A 20,566-nucleotide genomic window follows, 5' to 3' on the forward strand; every position below is an offset into this window, starting at 1 on the left:
AAATGAAAGCAAATTGTGATTTGAATTGTATTAGGATTATTGTTTCTAGTCACACAAATTGTGGCGCAACCCAGGCGCGACCCACTCAACCCAATTTTGGGTTGGGTTGAGTGGGTTGCGCCTCAACCCAAAATTGGGTTGAGTGGGTCGCGCCACCGGCGCAACCCAATTTTGGGTTGAGGCGCAACCCACTCAACCCAAAATGCCAATTTTGGGTTGAGTGGGTTGCGCCTAAGTGGGTTGCGCCACAACCCTGTGGCGCAACCCACTCAACCCAAAATGCAACTCACTCAACCCTATTTTGGGTTGAGTGGGTTGCGCCATACAATATATGTGTGGCACGACCCACTCAACCCAAAATTGGGATGAGGGGGTCGCGCCACACAATATACTCAATTTTTGGGTAGAGTAGTTTAATTTGAATCGAGTCTTACATGTTATGAGTTTTTTAGGTTCTATTATACGAAATTTGTTAAAAAATTTATTGGAATTAAAAATTTGTTAAGAATTTTAGTCGAGCATAAATTCAACCCGATAAGAGATACATTCGTCTAATATTGTTATGAATTTTTAACCAACACACTTAAATTATAATATATAACTCATAATAAAATATTTACACAAATAAATTTTTTATATATATTTACGTTCTAATCATATATAGAATGACTTATGTATTATGAAATGATCAAAATTCAAAATCTCTCTACCACTCGACCCAAACGCGACCCAAACTCGATCCAAACCCTAAACCCTAAACCAAACCCTGAATCGAAATCGCCGATATCAATAAAAAAATATTTTTTTTAAAAATAAAATATTAATAACTAATTAATTAATAAACTAATAAATGATCTCACTTAACTTAATAAATGAACTCACCTAACTAACAACAGTCAACTCCCTTTCTTTGATTTATAGAAGTCAAAATCCCTTTTATTTAATTAAATTTAAAATGAGTCGTATATTTTTTATTGTCCCCTTGCAGAGATGGGTCTTAAATTATTTCTGCAATTTAGTTCAGATTGGAGGTTTTTTTTTTTTTTTTTTTTTTGTGTTGGATGTCATGGATTTGGTGGGTCAACCAAGATTTGTGTATGATACTGAAGTGAATAAACAAGCTAGTGGGGGTAAAGTGAAACTATACGATTTTTAACAGATGATTTTTGAAAATCTTGTTTTTTTGGCTTTAAGCTGAGGTGATTTCTGCTTCCACCCATGAATGGGATTGTTCGAATGAATTAAATTGAGGTTGTGAGAGGTGATGCATAGATGATGAACTACGATCCTTTTATTGGCAAGCAGCTTATTGTTATTTTGTAAGAATTGCTTGTGAGCTTGTCTTTTGATTCGATAGGAACTTATTAAATCGTACAATGAAGCTAGGTCCGGACCAAGTTCTGGGTTTTTTTTTTTGGTTTTTACTTTTTATTTGATTAATCCCTTCATTATTTTCTTTTAAGATTCTGTGCAATGATTTAACTTTTTAATGTTGGTTGCGTTCTTGTATAATTTTATAACATTGTTAAGATATTAATTTCCTATTCCTTTTTACTCTCTGTGTTTTTTCCCCTGAGTTGATAAGGGCTTTTGGTCGCTCTTCATAGAGTTGGTGTATCTACTGTATACGACGAACTGAATATTCTCAAATGAAAGGATCCCTTGTCCCTAAAACTTAATCCGTGAAATTTTCAGAAGCCATTAGTTTGGTTTGGTCAGTTTGGTCTCTGAGTAAAACTCCGGGTTTTGTTTTGCATACTAGGGGATGAAAATGTTGTTTGCAGAAAGAGTTGTCGGCATCTAAGAGTAGTTGCTTTTGACTTCAATATTTTTATCATAGATAACAGCTACAGGCTAAATATACGTGTAACAGATTATGTCTTTTGCAGTTGGTTCACTCCTCAATGTTCAAATCGTTTATGCTATTCATAAGTTGTTTAAATTAACTACAATGTTGTTTTTCCGTCTGAATTTTGATGCAGTTATCTGGTTTATTCGGTCTTTGTGTTAGCATTTGTCTTCTCAGTGGTGTGTAAGCTTGTCAATTCACTCCTCACTGAATTCTTCTCACCATAATTTGGAGCCTATTTTTAGGCATGCTACTGGTCCATGTTGGACAAGTTCTTAACTGGTTCAAGTGCAGGGATGAAAAGAACATATTCTATCTTGATTCCCACTGGATCATACTGGTTCTAGTCAGCTGGACTGACTGGACAACGATCTCGGTTTCTGCGCCTGTCATGGATCAGTGTTAAACTGAGTCAAACCATTGTCTTAAGTATAAAATATGAACATTAGAATGGGAGAATGAAGAATTAAGATCGATAAATTTTCCATGCGACGTTTTAAAGGGCATAAACCACTGGATATGTCACATGAAAATTATAATTTTTGGTATTGTTGTAAGTGTTCAGTCGAGTGGTTGATACATGAGAGGTGACATGTTCGATTCTTATGAGTTGCCTCTATTGTAATGTGTGGCTGTATATAGATGCACGGTGAATTGTGCTGTTACCAGTATATTATTTTTTTGGTATAATGGCTTCCGTTTGGTCCTAAACTGCAGTCTTTTTGTAGGTTTATACATGCAAACTACCAAATTAGTATATCTACTCTCTTGTTATCTCTTTCGGTTTCATGAATAAACTATAAAAGGTTTTTGCTTTACCCCACTTTATCCTATTTTTACTATCTATCGAGGTATGATTCTTGATGTTATAGAGCATGAACTACCCGTCTTCCTAAAAGTCTTGATTCATTGCCGATTTACACCTCTAACAAATAGCAACCATCTCTACCCGGTGATGCTTAACACAGCTGTATTGTCTGGCCATTTTAAAAAATGGCCTTCCAAAGATCCTAATTTGCCATACTCTCGTAATTGCCAAGAATCCAATTAGTTCAATTTGATTCTCTCTAAATGATAATGATGTTCAATGAATATGCAGGTTGTCTACGTACTCAGCTATGGCTTCCTTCAAAGCATTTTTGAACAGCCCTGTTGGTCCAAAAACAACTCACTTTTGGGGCCCTGTAGCTAACTGGGGATTTGTCCTTGCCGTATGCTTCTTTTACCGCGCTTCAAATTTAGAATCTGTGACACCCTGACCCGTAACAATAAAAATACGCAGCGGAAATAAAATTTTCTTTAAAATATGGAAGGAGTTTCAAAATACATTTCATAAAAATGTTTACAAAATAAATACATGATCATTCAAATGACATACAAAATACAAAACAATCATTCTTATGATCATGTCCCAAAAATATTTGCAAAATAATCTTTCTTCCAACGGTGTATGCATATGACCCCTATCCACAGTCAACGTCCAGGGCCTCCACTCTGATCTGCATCACATGAAAATAACTGAAATGAGAATAAATCTCAGCAAGTGGAACTCTTAACATAGCAATGATACATAGTATACTCTGTAAAACATGACTTTGAAATCATAAATACCATCAACTCTGAAACATGAATACTGTAGCAATAACTGTAGCAATAGCATATCAATAAGATAGCAATAAGATGGTATTCTCTTTTCTCTGGTTGGATTGATATCAATAATATCTCTGTCTGTGGTTGCAAATATCCCATCGATATAAATCGATAACTGTGAGGGATAAAAGCCTATGGTCGTTGATCAACTAATTGCATGCAATGCTCTGACTATGATTAATCAATCCAATAAAACATTTGAACTCTGAATATCTTTTAAAGCCGTCGTTTCGCAATCACTATCTTTTGTATTCCCTTTTTAACAATAGTGAGACATACAATGCCTCCAATAGATAATCAATGAAATCAATACATAACAATGGATCAATGGAAGGGAATAACACTTTGAAACCTTTAAAACACAATACATATATCATCATGTGAGCAAAAGGATGAAATTCCACTTACAAACCAATAGAACACCTCAAACTTAGCTCTTGGTACACCACCTACAACAATAATCCATAAACAACACCAAAATCAACTCTATATCCAAAAATACAAGTCAAATATCCCATTAAACCAACAATAACAACACCCTATAACAACTCATCTCCAAAAACCATGATAGAATCGCACCAAAAACTTACCTAAGCTTCCTTATACCACGGAGAACGTCGATCTCAAGTCGAATCGTCAAAAAGAAGCTTGGATTGAAGATAGGAAATGAAAGAAATGGTAGAAAACCCTAAGAAATGAGAGGAAATCTCGAAATGAAAGGGGAAGATAAGGTAGAAATGAAGTCAACTCAATCAAAAAGGTACTAAATATCTCGCCCATACTTACACCGTGGGTGCGACAACATAAATGACCGCGGGTGCGGTCCTTGCAAGGGTGCGGGTGCGGTACCACTTCGGCCAAGAACAACCAAGGCAACTGAAAATCGAACCGAAACACTGAAACGAACAACCAACAACATCTAATACCTCAAGACAACAATAACCAATAATACTATGGCCCAAAACACAACTCTAAACATCTAAATCATAAAACCCAATAAACACAATAAAGCTTAAACCGTACCGTACACCGGACTCGGCTATTACAGAATCAGTGCAACTTTTCTCTAAAATATTGGCAAACTTGTTTTGCAGGGGCTGCTAGACATGAAGAACTTCCAGAAATGATATCCGGCAACATGACTGGAGGTTAGAAGTGAACTTTCATAATCTGATTATTTTTTAAAAAATTTCAATTCTATCTTACTTTTTTGCTTTTATGATACAGCAATGTGTATATATTCTGCTTTGTTCATGAGGTTTACATGGATGGTACAGCCTCGCAACTATCTGCTACTTGCCTGCCATGCCTTTAACGAGTCGGTTCAACTCTATCAACTATCTCGTTGGGCTAATGGTCAAGGGTAATTTTCCTGAATTGTAATTTGCCAAGTCTTGTTGTTGTTTCCCCTCTGCATAATCTAAATGAATCTACCCATGTACGCACCAGTTTCTTGCTCCATTTAATTTTTTTACCGATACATTTTCTGTTTGGTTGGTTTCTTTGGTAATCTTAATACATGGTGAAACTTTCACTTGTGGCACGTGGTTCTATATCTCCAGATATTTAGAATATTGCAAACCCCTTTTGGTTCCCCTCCCGGTTTCCTTTTCATTTCTTCCTGTTAATTTTTCATTACTTTTTTCCCTTGCTCAAGTTTCATCGTTTATGCAATAATGGTGAAACTCTGCAGAAGAAATTTAAGCAATTTTCTTATATTCTTCTTAGGTACTTGGGAAAAGAGAAGAAAGAAGCAGTTTCATCTACGTGGATGGACACACTGCATTTCTGTTTACTTTTTCGGAACGATGAAAACAAACCCCCGGTTACCCTGTCATTCAAATTGATTAACAGAGCTGCACAAGTAGGCGCATCGAACAGCCGTAGATCATCTTAGTCTCTGTTTGATAAAATTTTCACCCTCATTTTCTTATTTCTAACCAGTTGTGTACAAAATGCTGTGTTGTTCTAAAGATTTTGCTCCTTGAGAACCAATGATATATATTTTGTCTTGAAAAGCTCCTGGTTGTGGCACGACTGCTTAGCAGAACATCCCCATTGAGATTCCCTACTCAGAACCAGAACCAGTGGAGCTAAATGGTTTTTTTCCCCAAAATTTTCATATGGTTTTGGTAGTAGTTTGCATGTTCAATTTTTCCTTTCAATTTCCGGCCTGATTTTTGTATTCTTTACCTTTCTCCAACACACGGAGACAATTTTTATACTAGCTAAATGACACAACATTCAAATTCAAATAATTAGTAACGTAATTAGCTTTAAATAAATGCATGTTTAGCTAATTGAACAAATTCAGGTAATATACCACTATATATTTTTGTTAATTCTTATTAGTTAAAATACAAAAGGTTTTGTTAATCCATACACTTAAAAATACTACGTTACCTTTTGGTTGAATGATAAAATAAACTAATGATTAGTATGTAATGATAAAGAAAATGATTTTCGTGGATATGTAATATATAGTGTAAAATAATATTATGTTTGGTAAGATTTTTAAGTAGGATAATTTTGAATTTTTTGATGAAAGGACAAAATTGCTCTTTTTTTTTCCTTCTTCCACTTCGGCTGCGGCGGTCCGGCAGACGATCCGGCGGTCGTCATAGGGATATAATCGAGTCGAGTCGAGCCGCACTCTTGAATGTTTGAGCTTGGTTCGTTTATCGAGTCGAGATTTATTTAACGAATATATGCATGACTCACGAGCTTATTCAAGCCTTTATCGAGTCTAAACTAGCTTAATAAATATGAATTATACATTTAAATTTTCATTAAATTAATTAAAAAGTAAATTATATATCTAAAGAAAAATATATTATTCTTATTGAAATTTGTAAATTTATTAGATTTTTCTATATATATCATAAATAATATGTAAAATCAAATATCAAAACTATTATTTTTTCTTCTAAAAGATTACTCATTAACTTACCAACGAACATGTTCACGAGCTAACAAGCCGAATACTGTAAAGCTTGAGTTTGGTTTGTTTATCTTAACGAGCCTTATTAAACGAGCTCAAACGAGCTTTTATCGAATCGAGCTTCGAATAGCTCACAAACGGTTTGGTTCGTTTACATCCCTAATGATCGAGGTGGCGTTGACAGCGGTGCGACGGTGGTCCGGCGACGTCCGACAGCCGAGGTGGTTGCGGTGGTCTGACGACTTTTGTGCGACGGCGGTCCGTGGACAATCCGGAAGCGACAGCGGTACGGCGGCGACGGCGACGGCGGCGGACCGTGCGGCGGTCCGACAGCCAAGATGGTTCAACAGCGGTGAAGGAGGAAGGGTAAAATTGGAAATCAAACGTAATACAACCTAATCATTTATATGAGAGATTGAGCTGGTTAAATAAAAATAATATCAAACATTAGATAAAATATGATAAAATAATGTATCACGCTTGATCCGGCAAATCAAACGTAGCGTAAAGGGTTAGTTTATTTACTATTATATAAAAGTATATAGTGAAATAAAATTTAAATTATCAGACGATTTTTTTTTATTTAAGGACTTGAATATTGTTTTTTTAAAGATACAGGAATTATTTGACGCGATCAACGGTACCCGTTGGATTCAGCCGCAATCAGATCAACGGCTAGATTCAATGCAACATCGCCTTTAAAGTTGAGGAGATCCACCGAGCCCTGAGCGCATCACAGATCCCAACTCCAAAATCGTAAGCATTCTCCCTCTCCTCTCTCTATAGAAATTGTTTTGTATCTATAGATTTAGTAATTTCTAGGGTTTTTTTTTGGGTTTCGTCTATTTGTTTCATGCGGAATCTGTCGGACCCACCGAACACTTTTTTCACACACTGTTTCGGCCCTGAGTACGTTGTTTGATCTCTATTCTAAACCCCAGCTTTTGCGATTTGGAGGCATTTTACTTGGTTACTTTCGTGATTTTTACTTTCTTGGGCTTCGTTGTGATGTTTTGTGTCCTCGGGTCAAACTAAGATAGTTGGATTTAGGGCTTGGTTGTGGCGTCTGTGTTGTCTTGATTTGATCAATCTTTTGCTGTTAATCTTGCATTCAGAAGGATTCCAAGTAATCTTTCTGGATATGAAATTAATCACGTTGTGGGTGATTGAAAAGCCGAAATCTTTACACGTTTTTCGTTTTGAAATTTGAAATTATTGTACTTTGTGGAGTTCCTAAAGGTTGGTCTCTCGTTGGCTCCGAGTGAGATATAACTTGAATTCTCAAAGAAGTGTCCAAAGACTGTGTCAGCTGACATGAATGGGAATACATGGAAAATTTCCAAGGGTTATTCCTCCAGGCCCGTTCCAGATCATCGACAAGCAGTGGAGGCAGTGGCTGAATCAGAAGGCTTTGGTAGCTCAGGTCAGGTTGCTGCGGAGTTCACTGCATCAGAGGAGTCTTCTACTCCAAAAAGAAAACACATAAACTTGAATATGGATACTTGTGATAGGTTGGGTCTGCAAATGCAGGTGTTGTCGGTGTCTAAGATGTCTAGTTCGGAGAGGAAAGATTTGAAGGTCAGGCTGAAAAATGATCTTGAAAAAGTTAGGATGCTTCGGATGAAGATAGATTCGTATGGAATAGGTGCCATGGTTTATGAACCCAAAACTGATAACTATATTTATGAACGTGAGTCAGTTAGAAGTGCTACGGAGGAAAAAAAGCCATCCTCTATGAATGAAATGGTTATACCATCAGGGGAAAAAAAAGCACCTTCTGGTAAAAACGGCGTTCATGCAAAAGGTGGAGCTGTGGCATCTGCAAGAAATGAGATAGCAAAGCAGGGTGTAACACAGGATACTAAATGCATTATGTTGATGAAACAGTGTGAGACATTGTTAAATCGTTTGATGGCACAAAAGCATGCATGGGTCTTCAATGAGCCAGTTGATGTTGTAAAACTGAATATACCTGATTATCGTAGCATTATCAGGCATCCTATGGATTTGGGTACAATAAAAGGCAAGTTGTGCGCTAATCAGTATTCCAGTCCAATGGAGTTTACAGCAGATGTGAGGCTTACCTTCGCAAATGCTTTGATTTACAATGCACGTGGGACTGAAGTCCATCGTATGGCGGAGGAGCTGAGTAGATTCTTTGAAATGAGGTGGAAAGCAATTGAGAAGAAAATTCCAGCCGCGGAAAGTGAATCCAGGGCTTCAAAATCCATTGTTATGATTGAACTGCATGTGCCGGCTTCTAAGAAGCAGAAAACCACTTCTTTAAAAAACCAGGTCAATAAAGAAATTGATAGGCCATTAATGAGTAATCTTGAGAAACAAAAACTGGGTGCAGAGTTGGAGACCTTGTTGGCAGAACTGCCCGACAATATAATCGACTTCTTGAAAGAGAGTACGATGAATGGGAATCAAGTGAATGAGGATGAGATTGAAATTGACATTGACACTCTTGGTGATGAGACGCTATTCATGTTGAGGAAGCTTCTGGATGCTTATCTACTACAGAAACAGAAAAATCAGGCAAAAGTAGAGCAATGTGAAATCGAGGTGCTTATGTACAAGTGCTTTTGCATCTGGATACAAGTTTTATAATCTGACGCACTTATTATTATCTCCACAATGCATGCATATGATTTGTTCTTGACCACTTTTAAGTGTATCATTACAAATGTACAAGTGCTTTTGCATCTGGGTACAAGTTTTATAATCTCATGCACTTATTATTATCTCCACAATGCATGAATATGATTTGTTCTTGACCACTTTTCAGTGTATCATTACAGATGCGCAACCATTCAGGATTTAGTGATTTATCTGTACAGCCGTGCAAGGGTAATTTTTCTTCTGGACAATGTTGCATTTGATCCTGGAGTTTAGCTTTCATATATTCTTGGTTTAACATCATTGTTTTTTCCCTTTGCTTTCCCTAACAAATATCAGACAATGGGCCACCTTTGTCGGGTTCTCCTGCAATGGGGATTGATAAGGATGCTGCCAGAACCGATGTCAGTAGATACAGTAACTCGAGAAGCTCCAGTAGTGAGCTAGGCTCCTCATCCAGTGGTTTGTGCTATTATGAACCCTTTGCACACTGTTTTATCCCATCAGTTTATAAGTTTTTTCTATCTTGTTTGGTGTCACATGAAATTTCAATGTCCGCCTTACTATTTTTGGATGCATCATGAATGATAGACATCATAATTTCCCTTCAGACAGCCGGCAGGAGATCTTTTATACAACTGACTATTGGTGTATCTGTAATTTGAAATTAACATCTGCTGCATTTTACTATACCTTAAGGCCTGGAACTTGCATTGAAATTTTGGCGAAGAACACATTAGTGGACACACTCCCTTTCTCATATCCAATTGCTCAAAGGCCTTTTGAAAATGATGAACACAGTTGCATCCCTAGCATTGTAAGAGTGAATCTCGTTAATGGTCCTAAGGCTTTGATCATAGATTAGTATGTGAAAGAAAGAAGTAAAACCGATTAAACATGAGAGAAGAATATAAAGCATCACGAGTCAGTAGTCACTATGTTGGACTTTTATTTGCTAAGCATATTGCGTATTATGGTTGTCAGTTTTTTTCACATTTAATCAGCACATGTCTAACCACCTTAAAGATATTTTGTGCCATACCCGTGGAATGCTGAATTTCGACACTGCTGATTTTCCTTTAACAATCTTAAAAAGGTATTCGGCGCTTATCATGTTAAGAAGAGTGGTTTGCTATATGCTATTCATAGCTTTACCTGCAACTGTCAAGTAACTTTCTGATTTGGTATCTGATTGAAACATGTTTGGGAAAATGATTTTTAATGGACTAGCATTTAAATCTATCCTAGTGAAAATTTCCCCATTTTTTGGTCTGAACAATGTTCTGTTTTCGAGATAGTGGATATTCCCTTTGTTTCCATTCCATTATTTCCTAATTATTATTTTTCTTATTTGAAGGACCATAACATTGTATCATCTTAAATACGTTGCGGTTTTTTTATAAAACCTAGAATAGGAAGAAAAATAATATGCATGCTTTGGGACGTGAATTTAAGTATGAGCTAGAGTATTTGACTTTGTGAATTTATACCTTCACCCTTGGTTTGTCTAAAGCCTCATAGTTGTTCTCAGCACAATTAACGTAGCAGGCTGTTCAATTCTTGTTTGTAAACATTTGCTGAATCAGTTCACAATTTGAACAGTTATGATATGTTATGATGTTACGATGTGTCACCATGTAGTATTAACACAACTTTATAGAGGTTTGTGCTTTTAATTTCTACATAGAACTTAATTGTTAGAGGTACTAATGTTCTCTGTGGAGGTAATTTACTCGTAGTGACACATGCAATGGAAGGTAGAGAACAAAACGATGATGTGAATCTATTATGTATGAATCTAATATCTCTAGGTTTTTGTTCGTTCAGATACAGATTCTGAAAGCTCTGCTCCTGGTGAATTACATGTGGCAAAGGAAGCAATTCCTTCAAGTACTGCTAATGTTAGTTTTCAGTTGCCTGTGTATTCCAATTGCTTCCTTCTCCTGTTTTCCTTTTGTTTAATTTTTCTTGTAACTGCCATTATGAATTATGATGCAGTTACCTTTTGAACTTTTATTGGCTTGTGACTCTTATTTTCTTCCTATCCATTCATAACGCCAGGAAAATGTAGAAGTGAATGTAGATGAGAAGGAAAACAACGTTGGTTTTCTCAACGATGGAGGTAGTCACTTTTCGTTTTTGAATTTTTTTCAAAAAGTTCTGTTTTCATTCTAAATTTAACATATATTTTGAGTTATCTGCAGATTTTTCGGACAGGCAAAATGAGCATAACTTATGTTTGAGATCTTCCCCTACCGGGCCTAATTGTTTGCAAGAGGGTAAGCAATGAAAAACCATGAGGAAATGTATGCTATTACAGTGCAGCATCATCTCACCAACCAGCTGTATAATTTTAGGGGAGAGTGCTCCACCAGAGAGGCAAGTCTCCCCTGATAAGCTTTATCGTGCTGCTATATTGAGAAGCCGATTTGCTGACATTATTATTAAAGCCCAAGAGAATTCCGTTGAAAAAGTATGCATGCGGATTTCATAGATTTGTGAAATTGCAGCCTGCTGCATTCTATCCTTCTCCAGCAGTATTACTAATAGTAGCTAAAAAATTTCAGGGAGAAAAGCCAGATCCAGAGAAGCTAAAGCTTGAGAGGGAGGAGCTTGAGAGGCGTAGAAGAGAAGGTCAGAGTCAAAAAGCAATTATGTGAATGAATATATGTGATTGAGTTGTATTCTTGCTTGGTGCATGAAATTGGAATGTTTGTCATTAAATTTGCTCATGAAATGGTGTTGTGGAGTTTTTGTATTACCAGAGAAAGCACGCTTGCAAGCTGAAGCTAAGGCTGCAGAATTGGCTCGAAGAAAAGCTGAAGCAGAAGCTGCTGCAGAAGCTAGAAAGAAAATAGAACTTGACAGGGAAGCTGCACGTCAGGCTCTGCAAAAGGTTATAGTAGATAGTTCCTCATAATTTGAAAAATTATGGAAAATCCACTGTTTCATATTCTTTTATTTAATCCTTGAGCTCTCAACAGATGGAGCGGACTGTTGAAATCAATGAGAATAGCCGGTTTATGGAAGATCTCGAAATGTTTAGGGCTGCACCTGACGAGCACCTGCAGAACTTTTCGGAGGAGAGCCCTGAAAATTCTGAAAACTGCCGCGGTAGTTTCAAATTTCAGTCGAGTTGTAATCCATTGGAACAACTAGGATTGTACATGAAGAACGATGAAGAGGATGAAGAAGTTGAACCCCACAGCATTCCTGATAATCCAAACGATCCAGAAGAAGGAGAGATTGATTGATCAATTTTTTTGAATTATTCAGGGTTCGATCAGAGGAGTGAACTTGAACTTAAGCTCGGTATACAACAAAACCCTTGGATTTCATGAAAATTCATGTTGGTATGCAATATATGAACAAATGTGTCCTTGTTTCTGTTTCTGTCCAAGTTGGTGCTTAATTTACTAGATCACATGATTTGGTATCTGTTCCGTCTCTCGCAATTCTTTTCATGAAAGATCACCATTGTGGATTGGCTCGTCGTCTTCGTGAACGTGTGCGCACAATGGGTAATGTAGATTTATCAGCTAACGCAGCGCACGTAGGTTACAACTGGTTTTGGGTTATAATGTGCACGCTTTTGTGGAGCATGAGAGTAGATTTTTTACTCTGCATCACATTTGAAACAACCACCATACGTATTTCTCCCAGAAAGATAGATTACTTTGAAGCTCGTTTATTTTTAAGTCCTGAAAATCGGATGCATTAAATTTTGTGAGTTGATTTTATCTTATGCGAGCATTGCAGGTTATAATCAATATCATTTCATTTATAGTTAAAAAATTTGACTGCTACAAATTTCAACATCTATAAATATTTAGATGTCTTTTTGCCGAGAATTATAAAAGTTTAATTTAATAAACAATGGCTATGTATATACATACAATTTGTAAAAACATTTTAGTAACATGCGGTATGGTTAATTATGTTTAGGGATGGCTCCGTGGGGAAAACCCGAAACGGGGATGAGGATCCCGATTTTTTCGGGTTTGGGTTCGGGTTCGGGGATTTTTTTAAATCCCCGATATAATTTATGGGTGGGTATGGATTACTATCCTCATCCCCGAAATCCCCGAACTCGTCCCGAAAATAATATCAATAATAAAATAATAGTATATTAATATTAATAATATAATAATAAAATTATTTTTTAAAATATTAATAATCTTATTATTGTTAATATTGATATTAATATTATCTCTAATAATAATAGATAATAATAACTTTTGGTTTGAGAAAATCTCCGAATTCATCATCGTCTTGATATATTAATAGTTTTGAAACGAGGATGGGGACAGGGATGGGAAGTTGATCCCCGAAGTTTCGGGTTTGGGGATTCTCCAAACTCGAAAAAGCGAGATCGGGGCAGGGATGGGGTGGAGATGGAATTCGGAGATGGAGATGGTAATGGCAACCCCGCCTCCGTCCCGACCCATTGCCATCCCTAATTCTGTTAGTGATCATGCAGAATAATGTAAAAGTTAGCAAGGGAAAATGAATGGCAAATTTGATTAGTAATCTAAGGCCAAAATTGATTATGTTAATTCATTGAAGAACATTTTAAGATAATTTATCTTATTTGACTCGATTAATGTGTGCTATTTAAAAAATGACCCAAAGGATATACTTGAATGTTAATATAACTAAAAGCAAGTTCTCTTGTTGTTTTGTTGTTTTTTTTTTTTTTTGAGTGGGATTAGAGGCTAATTTTAAAGACATTCAATGTATGACCGAATTTCATTATAAGTATTTGTAGGAGACCTTTTTAAATAATCTATCTTACATATATATTTATATATATATAGTTTTGATATGCTGCACACTTACCGTGCACACTTATGTGAGCATCGATGACGTGTCACTTACCCATTGGATGCGCAATTTTTTTATATTTCATCACATCCAATAGGTGAGTGAGACCTCATCAGTGCTCACATAGGTGTGTACGGTATATATATATATATATATATATATATATATATATATATATATATATATATATATATATATATATATATATATATATGACAAGTCATATGGGTTTTTTTAGAGCGCCGAACACGTTGTCATCTACGCTGTTTCCAAAAACGACGTAACCGACAAATGCAGCTGGGAAATAGCACAAAGCCACGGCGATATAGGCGATGATAACTACTTTCATGGTGGGTTTTTTGGATGGCTTTTCAGGCATGGAAGGGATCGTAGCCTGGATTTCTAGGGCAGCCATTCTATTGATAGAACAATTATGACTAATAAGTAAGTAGACTTCTATTAAAATGAATAAGAGATAATATAAGCACGTTAGTTTTCCAAATCTATATTTAGATAATATTAACAGACATGTACTATAAATCTTCCTAACTTTTAGGATATTTAATGAATGATTTGCTTTGAAGAAACAAATCTTTTTAATGATTTACGGATTTTAACAGAGGCGATATTCATTTTTTTTGGGTAAATTAAATATCCTAAAAAATCAGGAAAATTTATGGTGCAGTATTGTTGATAATATCCAAAAATAGATTTTGAAAACTAAGTCATTATCTTATCCTCTTGTTCATAAATTCATTATAACCAGAATTGCAGTGATGATCAAACTATTCTCTCCCAAATATATCGTTAATGTCTTGTGCTCGCTAATGCTTTGGATTGTATGTGGCAGAATTTTGGATATGATGATATATAAATAAATTACTTACAAGCAACTGTTAGTCTCAATTATCACTCGATACAATATTTTTCAAATGGACAACTAATTACTTGATAATCAAAAACAAGATCGAAACAAATTTTCCAAAAACAAAAAAGAAGAGATTCTGATGGAAAAAATAAGATAGGAATTATCCCAATCCAGAAGTCAAGTGTTTACAGAAGTTGAGTAGAACAAATAAATAGACAACCAGAATTGATTCTGTTTTGCTGCCTATACATTTCAAACAGAATTTCACTATGGGGAAGTTTATCATACTCGGCCATATCAAAGCGCGAGTCACCAACTTTTCTAGTTTTTCCTGTGTCACCTCTTTTATTCGTCAGCCCACCGAAAAAACGACCTGGGCTCCAACTTCCTTGACTGCTAGCAGAATGACTACCGGGATCATTTAAGACGACGTCCTGCATGAAACACTGATTTCGTTAAAATTGATGAAGGATGTGAAAAACATATCGATATCCAAAAAGAAAAAGGAAAAAAAAAACAGAAATTCACCTCAGCAGATTGAATCATTAAGTTAAAACATTGAAAATTTTATAAGAAACATTCATTTTTTTTTTGTAAAGCTTAGGGCCAAAATGTCAATAGGGTAAAATATCGGCTTCACAACGTAGAGAATCAAAACCTTCCACTGGTTTAGTTGTTAATAGGCAAGGTAAGTTGGACCGTCAAAAAGATGGTTTTCCAATTACATATATGTATAACACAACTAAAGTGTTCCATAATTCACGATACTACAATAATATGTTTTGAATGACTGAGATCAGGTTAATGAAATTATGATAGTACAACACTGAGATGCATAAATTGAAATCAATAACACGATCAAAAAAATTAGTAGCAAGACACAAAATTAACCTTTTCTGAGTTCCAATGCAGAATTTTTGGAGTAACAGGAGTCTGTGCCTTGTTCTTGCCTGAGTGAGAAGCATCATGACCGGTTTCCCACAGCAACCAAGGCAAATTAACACCGTCCATTTCCATAGGACTAGAAATAGATCCTACAGTACTATAAGGTCCATTCCTATTTATTGCGGCGTCTCTTTCCTTCCCTCCTAAAGTCGAACCTCCGTCGCTTCTCTCTCCATCCAATGAAGATATGTCTGTATCGACATTAGAAATGAAGCCCTCGAAATATCTTTCCGCTTCTTCACTTAATTGTTTTGACATCCAATTTCTGTCGCTACTCCTCTTCAACACCAAGAAAGCATGACCGTTAGAAACGATAAAATTAGACTAAAACCAAACAGTTTATAGGACTAAAACCGCATGACGGAAATACCTTTCTGGCTTGTAAATGTTGCTCTTCTACAGCTGAAGTCCTTGTATCATAAAGTTCTTTGACTATCTTATGGGCATCTCGATCTCGTTGCTCCTCGAACAATATTTCAGACGAAAGATTCTGTTTGCGTTTTTCCAACTATAAATTTGAGAGAATGCTTCAATCACTTGTTTTAGGATTTCAGTGCAAAGTTATTCTGTCTCGCAATAATGAGTTATTAAATTTATAACTTTGACACACCCTACAGATAACAATGCTTTTATGTTAAAAACAAAGAGTATTTTGAACTCTAGTTCTTCAGGTTTGTTTAAAATTATCAGAAGAGTTGATTCCAGGAAACAACCCTAAGAATTAGGTTCCTTCGTTTTTTTTCCCAGAATTTTTAAGTAGTTAGTTCTAATAACATACAGTGCGAAATTTATCCACAAGTTTGCGAACCATCATTCTTCCATTTGAACAGAATATTTTATGAAACTACTGTCATTTGATTCTCTAGAATACAATCACACAACCTGAGTGTTTGGATTAAAGGCTCCAAGGATTTGAAATTAAACTGTGGTTGTGTGTTTGGATTAGAGGCTCCAAGGATTTGAAATTAAACTGTCAGACTGAACCAATTATTTCAATCTCACACTTCCACCTAGTCTTTTGGGTTTGGGGGCTCTCTTTGGAAGGCCTACATCCAAACAAGTCAATGGAGTGCTAAGAAAGCACACAAATGTACAACAGACAATATGCTTTTAAGAAACTACAATTCACAGTTGTAACTCATTTCAATGTTATGCGAGCCAAATCACTTCTAGATCTGTATTTGATAGTTTCCAGAGCCAACTTCTGCCTACCCATAATTTACAAGGTAGAGTAAAAACCACTTATCTAACAGGAACCTAACCAGAAAGAGTCTAAAGTAAAAAACGAGAGCTATCACCTGCTCAAATTTCGTTGCGTATATTTTTTTGAGAACAGACAAATCTGGAAGGGTCTCGGAATTGTCTGATTGTAAGGAGTCGCCACCAGTTAAAGCTGCTTGATTTCTTCCCATTGCCTTTACATAGACAAATAGTTAAATAAGAAGAACCAATTAGTGTTTTACCCTCACAAAACCATCTAAGAACAGATATTTTGAATTATTTCAGAAAATTGATTTCTTTTAGCCCACTTGATTTAGTTCTGTTCGGATTTCTTGAACAGCATGTCTCACTTCTTTTCGCATTGCTTCATATAGTCCACCATTTGGAACATCATCTGAAGGGTGCTCAGCCTGAAGCAAGAACAAATATAAAAGAAAATATTAAAAAAACATGATATAGAACTTCAATAGTCTACCATCTTACCCACAAAATTTATATCATAAATGTATAGCAATTAAATCGAACAAGAAAGGTTAAATCAACCTTTTTCTGAGCATAAACTGTGTGGATTATCTTCTCAATTCCGTTTCTCCCAAAACGAGTGTCCTTTGATTCATCATCAGTGAGGACATAAACTTGACTCTGACAGATCTCGGTGTAAAGTCGTAATTGGAGTTTTAGTTTGATATAATAAATTTAACAAAGCTCAATTTGAAATGCAATCACAATAAAGGGAAAAAGAGGTCAAGATTGACAAGAAACGCTCACTGAAAAATACGTGAGAAAGAACAGATGTAGAGTAGCCATCACATTAACATAAGAAGCACAATAGCAAACAACATATAGACAAGGGATAAAGATCTTACAGAGTAACCATCGTGTGACAGAGAAAGATCTTTGTGACTCCGAGATCGTCCAAGTCGCCTGTTGCTTGAACTTAAACGCATTTGGTTGTTCCCATCAATTGAAGCCTTCACATTAGAATGTTTTCTTGAACTCCGAGTATAATCAACCTCGCTCTGTCATTCAAATGTAACGGCAACTTATCTGACCCTTTTGAGAAAAAGAACCTCATACATATTTCAGGTATGAAAGTTCAAAAGAATATCTTGCATCGATGCCTTTATCCACGATATGCAGTGGCTGAGCAAATTGTTAAACAAGCCAGGCAACATTAGTATCACACATTGTGGTGGATGTTTTTAGCTCTCATGTCAGTATGTTTATCTTAAAAACCTTTTGAATGTAGACTGTTGTTGGTGCAAATGTTGTTAATCATGACTGGCACGGTGTTGATATAGGTACATGATGTATACCAAAATCATTATCCATTTGCTTGAGTTTTGTTGTACTTTGCTCAAGTCTTATAGAGCCAAGATCATGGAATGGACCTGACCACTGGAGCAGGAAGAACAGTAAAAGTCACTAATTTTGATTTCTCATTATGTCCCTAATAACCACTCCCAAACCCTTGATGAAGTGGAATTTTTTTGTCTAGTTGTCAGATTGTAGATGCAACCCATGTTTTTTTTTTTATAGAAAGATGCAACCTATGTTTAACACATGAAATAATATCATGATTTGTTTAGTTCTTTAAACTTTTTTGCACTTGTTATCACTTATCGCTACAGAGGTAAAAAATAAATATATGAAATGGGTGGACACAGAATCAAGGAAACAAATTTTGCACTTGTCAAGAGTGCTGGACAAGAGGATGAAAATATTGGATTAGTCCGATGACGAGTAGCATGCTGGATAGACCCCACGTCAAAGGATTAAGCATGTCACACAAAAATTGAAGACATGCAGGGAACAACAAAATTGAGTAATACTGATGTTCAGGCAAATGCCCAACTGGAGGCCAGAAATAGCAGCTGAAATTTTGAATGTCTTGCACGGCCCGGGTGGTGCGATTTATATAACGCAACAATTCCATTAGACATAGTTCTCCTAAACAAAATAGGACGAGGTTTTGGCCAACAAAGAGAACTTCCAATCACAGATATTACTCATAGTAACAAAAATATATATATTAGCAGGATATAGCATTTCTTTTTACATTCTTTAATATTCTTTAGGAGATCACATTCAAGTATGCTGAGGAAGGGTTTACTACTATTTTCAACATTATTTTATCTCTCAACTGCTTTTTTCACTACATCCATAAACAAATTTTTTTACAAGTAAATTGATGTAACACACGCAACACTATATCTCTTGAATTAATGGCTCAATTAATTTGATTTCTAGGCTCATTTTCTTATTTAAATAGTACATTTATATATTGATCAGTCACCTCTAACATTGATTGACTGATTATTTGAGACATGGTTGTAGTAGATATCGCTTGCTACGCCATGTTAGCCTTCTTAATAAATGAGTCAAATTCCAACACAGACATTAAACTATCATTGTTCGTCTGTTTTTGGTAATTTAAATATCTAATTAGACTAGACCTCAGACATGATTAATCAAATAAAAAAGGGTGACTTGGCAAAATTTAGACAAACTTGTAATAAAAATGAAAGACGAACAATAGAAATTCGATTGATATATTTAAATAACAAATAGAATTATGATGCACAATGAAATCAACTTCTTAAACATCTCACACTTGGTTTCTCTCAATGATTGATTCCTTTGGTTATGTTTAGCTAAAGTTTTTGAATTTCCATATAATTTAATCGTTATTTTGGCATCAGTAACATTCAAAAAATTTGAGCTATCAAATGAATTCCAAGTATGTCATCTCTCTTCATTTAATATTCAAATTTGAGCAACCAATGCAGTAACAATATCTCATGCAATTCTGAGTTGAAACCATGCCAAAAAAACAAAAACATGAAAATGCAGTCACCTCTGAATCGCTAATCTGATGGCGAGCCACAGATAAAGACCTTCGACGACGAGAACCAGCATCGGAAGAAGAAACAATTCTGTTTCCCTCGAAAGCAGAGCTATTCAAAATGCTATCCCCACGGCTCCTGGATACGGAACGCCCCCGTCTTCTGGATGACGCCGTATCACTCGCCCATCGTTCAACCGAACGGCCCTCCCTCTCCTTTCTCTCCCTCAACCCTCCTCCATCGCTCTCATTTTCAGTCCTCGAAGAAGAACCGAAGAACTCAAGAGCGAGATCATCTAAGCTGATCTCCGGAAACGCCGCCGACCCCCTCAGTGTGTTGACGAACTTCCCCCTAGACCCGGTCTTGTTGTAATCAGACACAGGCCGTTCAGTCTCACACTCCGGATGGACCGGCCGGGAAAATCGGCTGAGACTCCGAGAACGGCGGAGAGAGCGGCTACCGCTGCTGGAGTCTTCGGAGCTTGAGTTACCTCGTATCGGAGTTCTCTTGGTCGTTGATTTGAATGCAGAAGTCGCCATTGTTTCTTGTCAAAACGATTCACTGACCAAAAAACTCAGCTGCCATGATACTTACACAGACGTACGCACAAATCCCATCAACGAAATTCTAGGCTCTTGAGGAGAATTACTTCGAATTTTGAGAGGAATTTGGTACGGAGCACGAATGTGAGACAGGGATTGATTCCTGGACAATGGGTTTAAGAAGGGAGGAGAGGAAACTTTAGCGGAGGGATCGAAGAATGGGGAAATATTTAAATTAAAAGTTGTAATTATAAATTT

The 20,566-nt window shown here is 36.2% G+C and overlaps 2 protein-coding genes and 1 pseudogene across 5 annotated transcripts; 2 read left to right on the plus strand and 1 right to left on the minus strand.

Moving 5' to 3' along the window:
• Window positions 1-987: 987 nt before the first annotated feature.
• Window positions 988-5,347, plus strand: LOC140805775 (mitochondrial pyruvate carrier 1-like; annotated as a pseudogene).
• A 1,807-nt stretch (window positions 5,348-7,154) lies between these two features.
• LOC140805773 (transcription factor GTE8-like) lies at window positions 7,155-12,500 on the plus strand. Its single transcript, XM_073162075.1, has 10 exons — window positions 7,155-9,008; window positions 9,245-9,293; window positions 9,402-9,524; window positions 10,890-10,963; window positions 11,124-11,184; window positions 11,267-11,341; window positions 11,420-11,535; window positions 11,630-11,696; window positions 11,828-11,958; window positions 12,047-12,500. Exons 1-10 carry the CDS (start codon window positions 7,755-7,757, stop codon window positions 12,314-12,316), a joined length of 2,220 nt encoding a protein of 739 aa, XP_073018176.1. The 5' UTR covers window positions 7,155-7,754; the 3' UTR covers window positions 12,317-12,500.
• Window positions 12,501-14,894: 2,394 nt separating this feature from the next.
• On the minus strand, window positions 14,895-20,530 carry LOC140805774 (uncharacterized). 4 transcript variants are annotated; one of them, XM_073162078.1, is made up of 8 exons: window positions 19,778-20,530; window positions 17,787-17,939; window positions 17,464-17,571; window positions 17,229-17,330; window positions 16,998-17,114; window positions 16,070-16,189; window positions 15,646-15,978; window positions 14,895-15,188 (listed from the first exon to the last, which is right to left on the minus strand). In XM_073162078.1, exons 1-8 carry the CDS (start codon window positions 20,303-20,305, stop codon window positions 14,940-14,942), a joined length of 1,710 nt encoding a protein of 569 aa, XP_073018179.1. In that variant the 5' UTR covers window positions 20,306-20,530; the 3' UTR covers window positions 14,895-14,939. The 4 variants fall into 4 exon arrangements, with proteins under 4 accessions (XP_073018179.1, XP_073018177.1, XP_073018178.1 ...); XM_073162076.1 differs by having other exon boundaries at window positions 16,070-16,207; window positions 19,778-20,529; XM_073162077.1 differs by having other exon boundaries at window positions 16,070-16,207; window positions 17,464-17,562; window positions 19,778-20,528.
• Window positions 20,531-20,566: the final 36 nt, after the last annotated feature.

This window comes from Primulina eburnea, chromosome 11, assembly GCF_022965805.1.
Source record: "Primulina eburnea isolate SZY01 chromosome 11, ASM2296580v1, whole genome shotgun sequence".
NCBI classification, from domain to species: domain Eukaryota; kingdom Viridiplantae; phylum Streptophyta; class Magnoliopsida; order Lamiales; family Gesneriaceae; genus Primulina; species Primulina eburnea.

Excerpts from the sequence above, each read along its gene's own strand:
- LOC140805774 (XM_073162076.1), bottom strand. The coding sequence starts at position 20,305 with ATGGCGACTTCTGCATTCAAATCAACGACCAAGAGAACTCCGATACGA. Across the intron at positions 17,940-19,777 it reads ATCAGATTAGCGATTCAGAG|AGCGAGGTTGATTATACTCG; the intron begins GTGACTGCATTT and ends TTTGAATGACAG. Across the intron at positions 16,208-16,997 it reads ACGCAACGAAATTTGAGCAG|TTGGAAAAACGCAAACAGAA; the intron begins GTGATAGCTCTC and ends TCAAATTTATAG.
- LOC140805773 (XM_073162075.1), top strand. The coding sequence starts at position 7,755 with ATGAATGGGAATACATGGAAAATTTCCAAGGGTTATTCCTCCAGGCCC. Across the intron at positions 9,009-9,244 it reads TAGAGCAATGTGAAATCGAG|ATGCGCAACCATTCAGGATT; the intron begins GTGCTTATGTAC and ends GTATCATTACAG. Across the intron at positions 10,964-11,123 it reads TTCCTTCAAGTACTGCTAAT|GAAAATGTAGAAGTGAATGT; the intron begins GTTAGTTTTCAG and ends TCATAACGCCAG.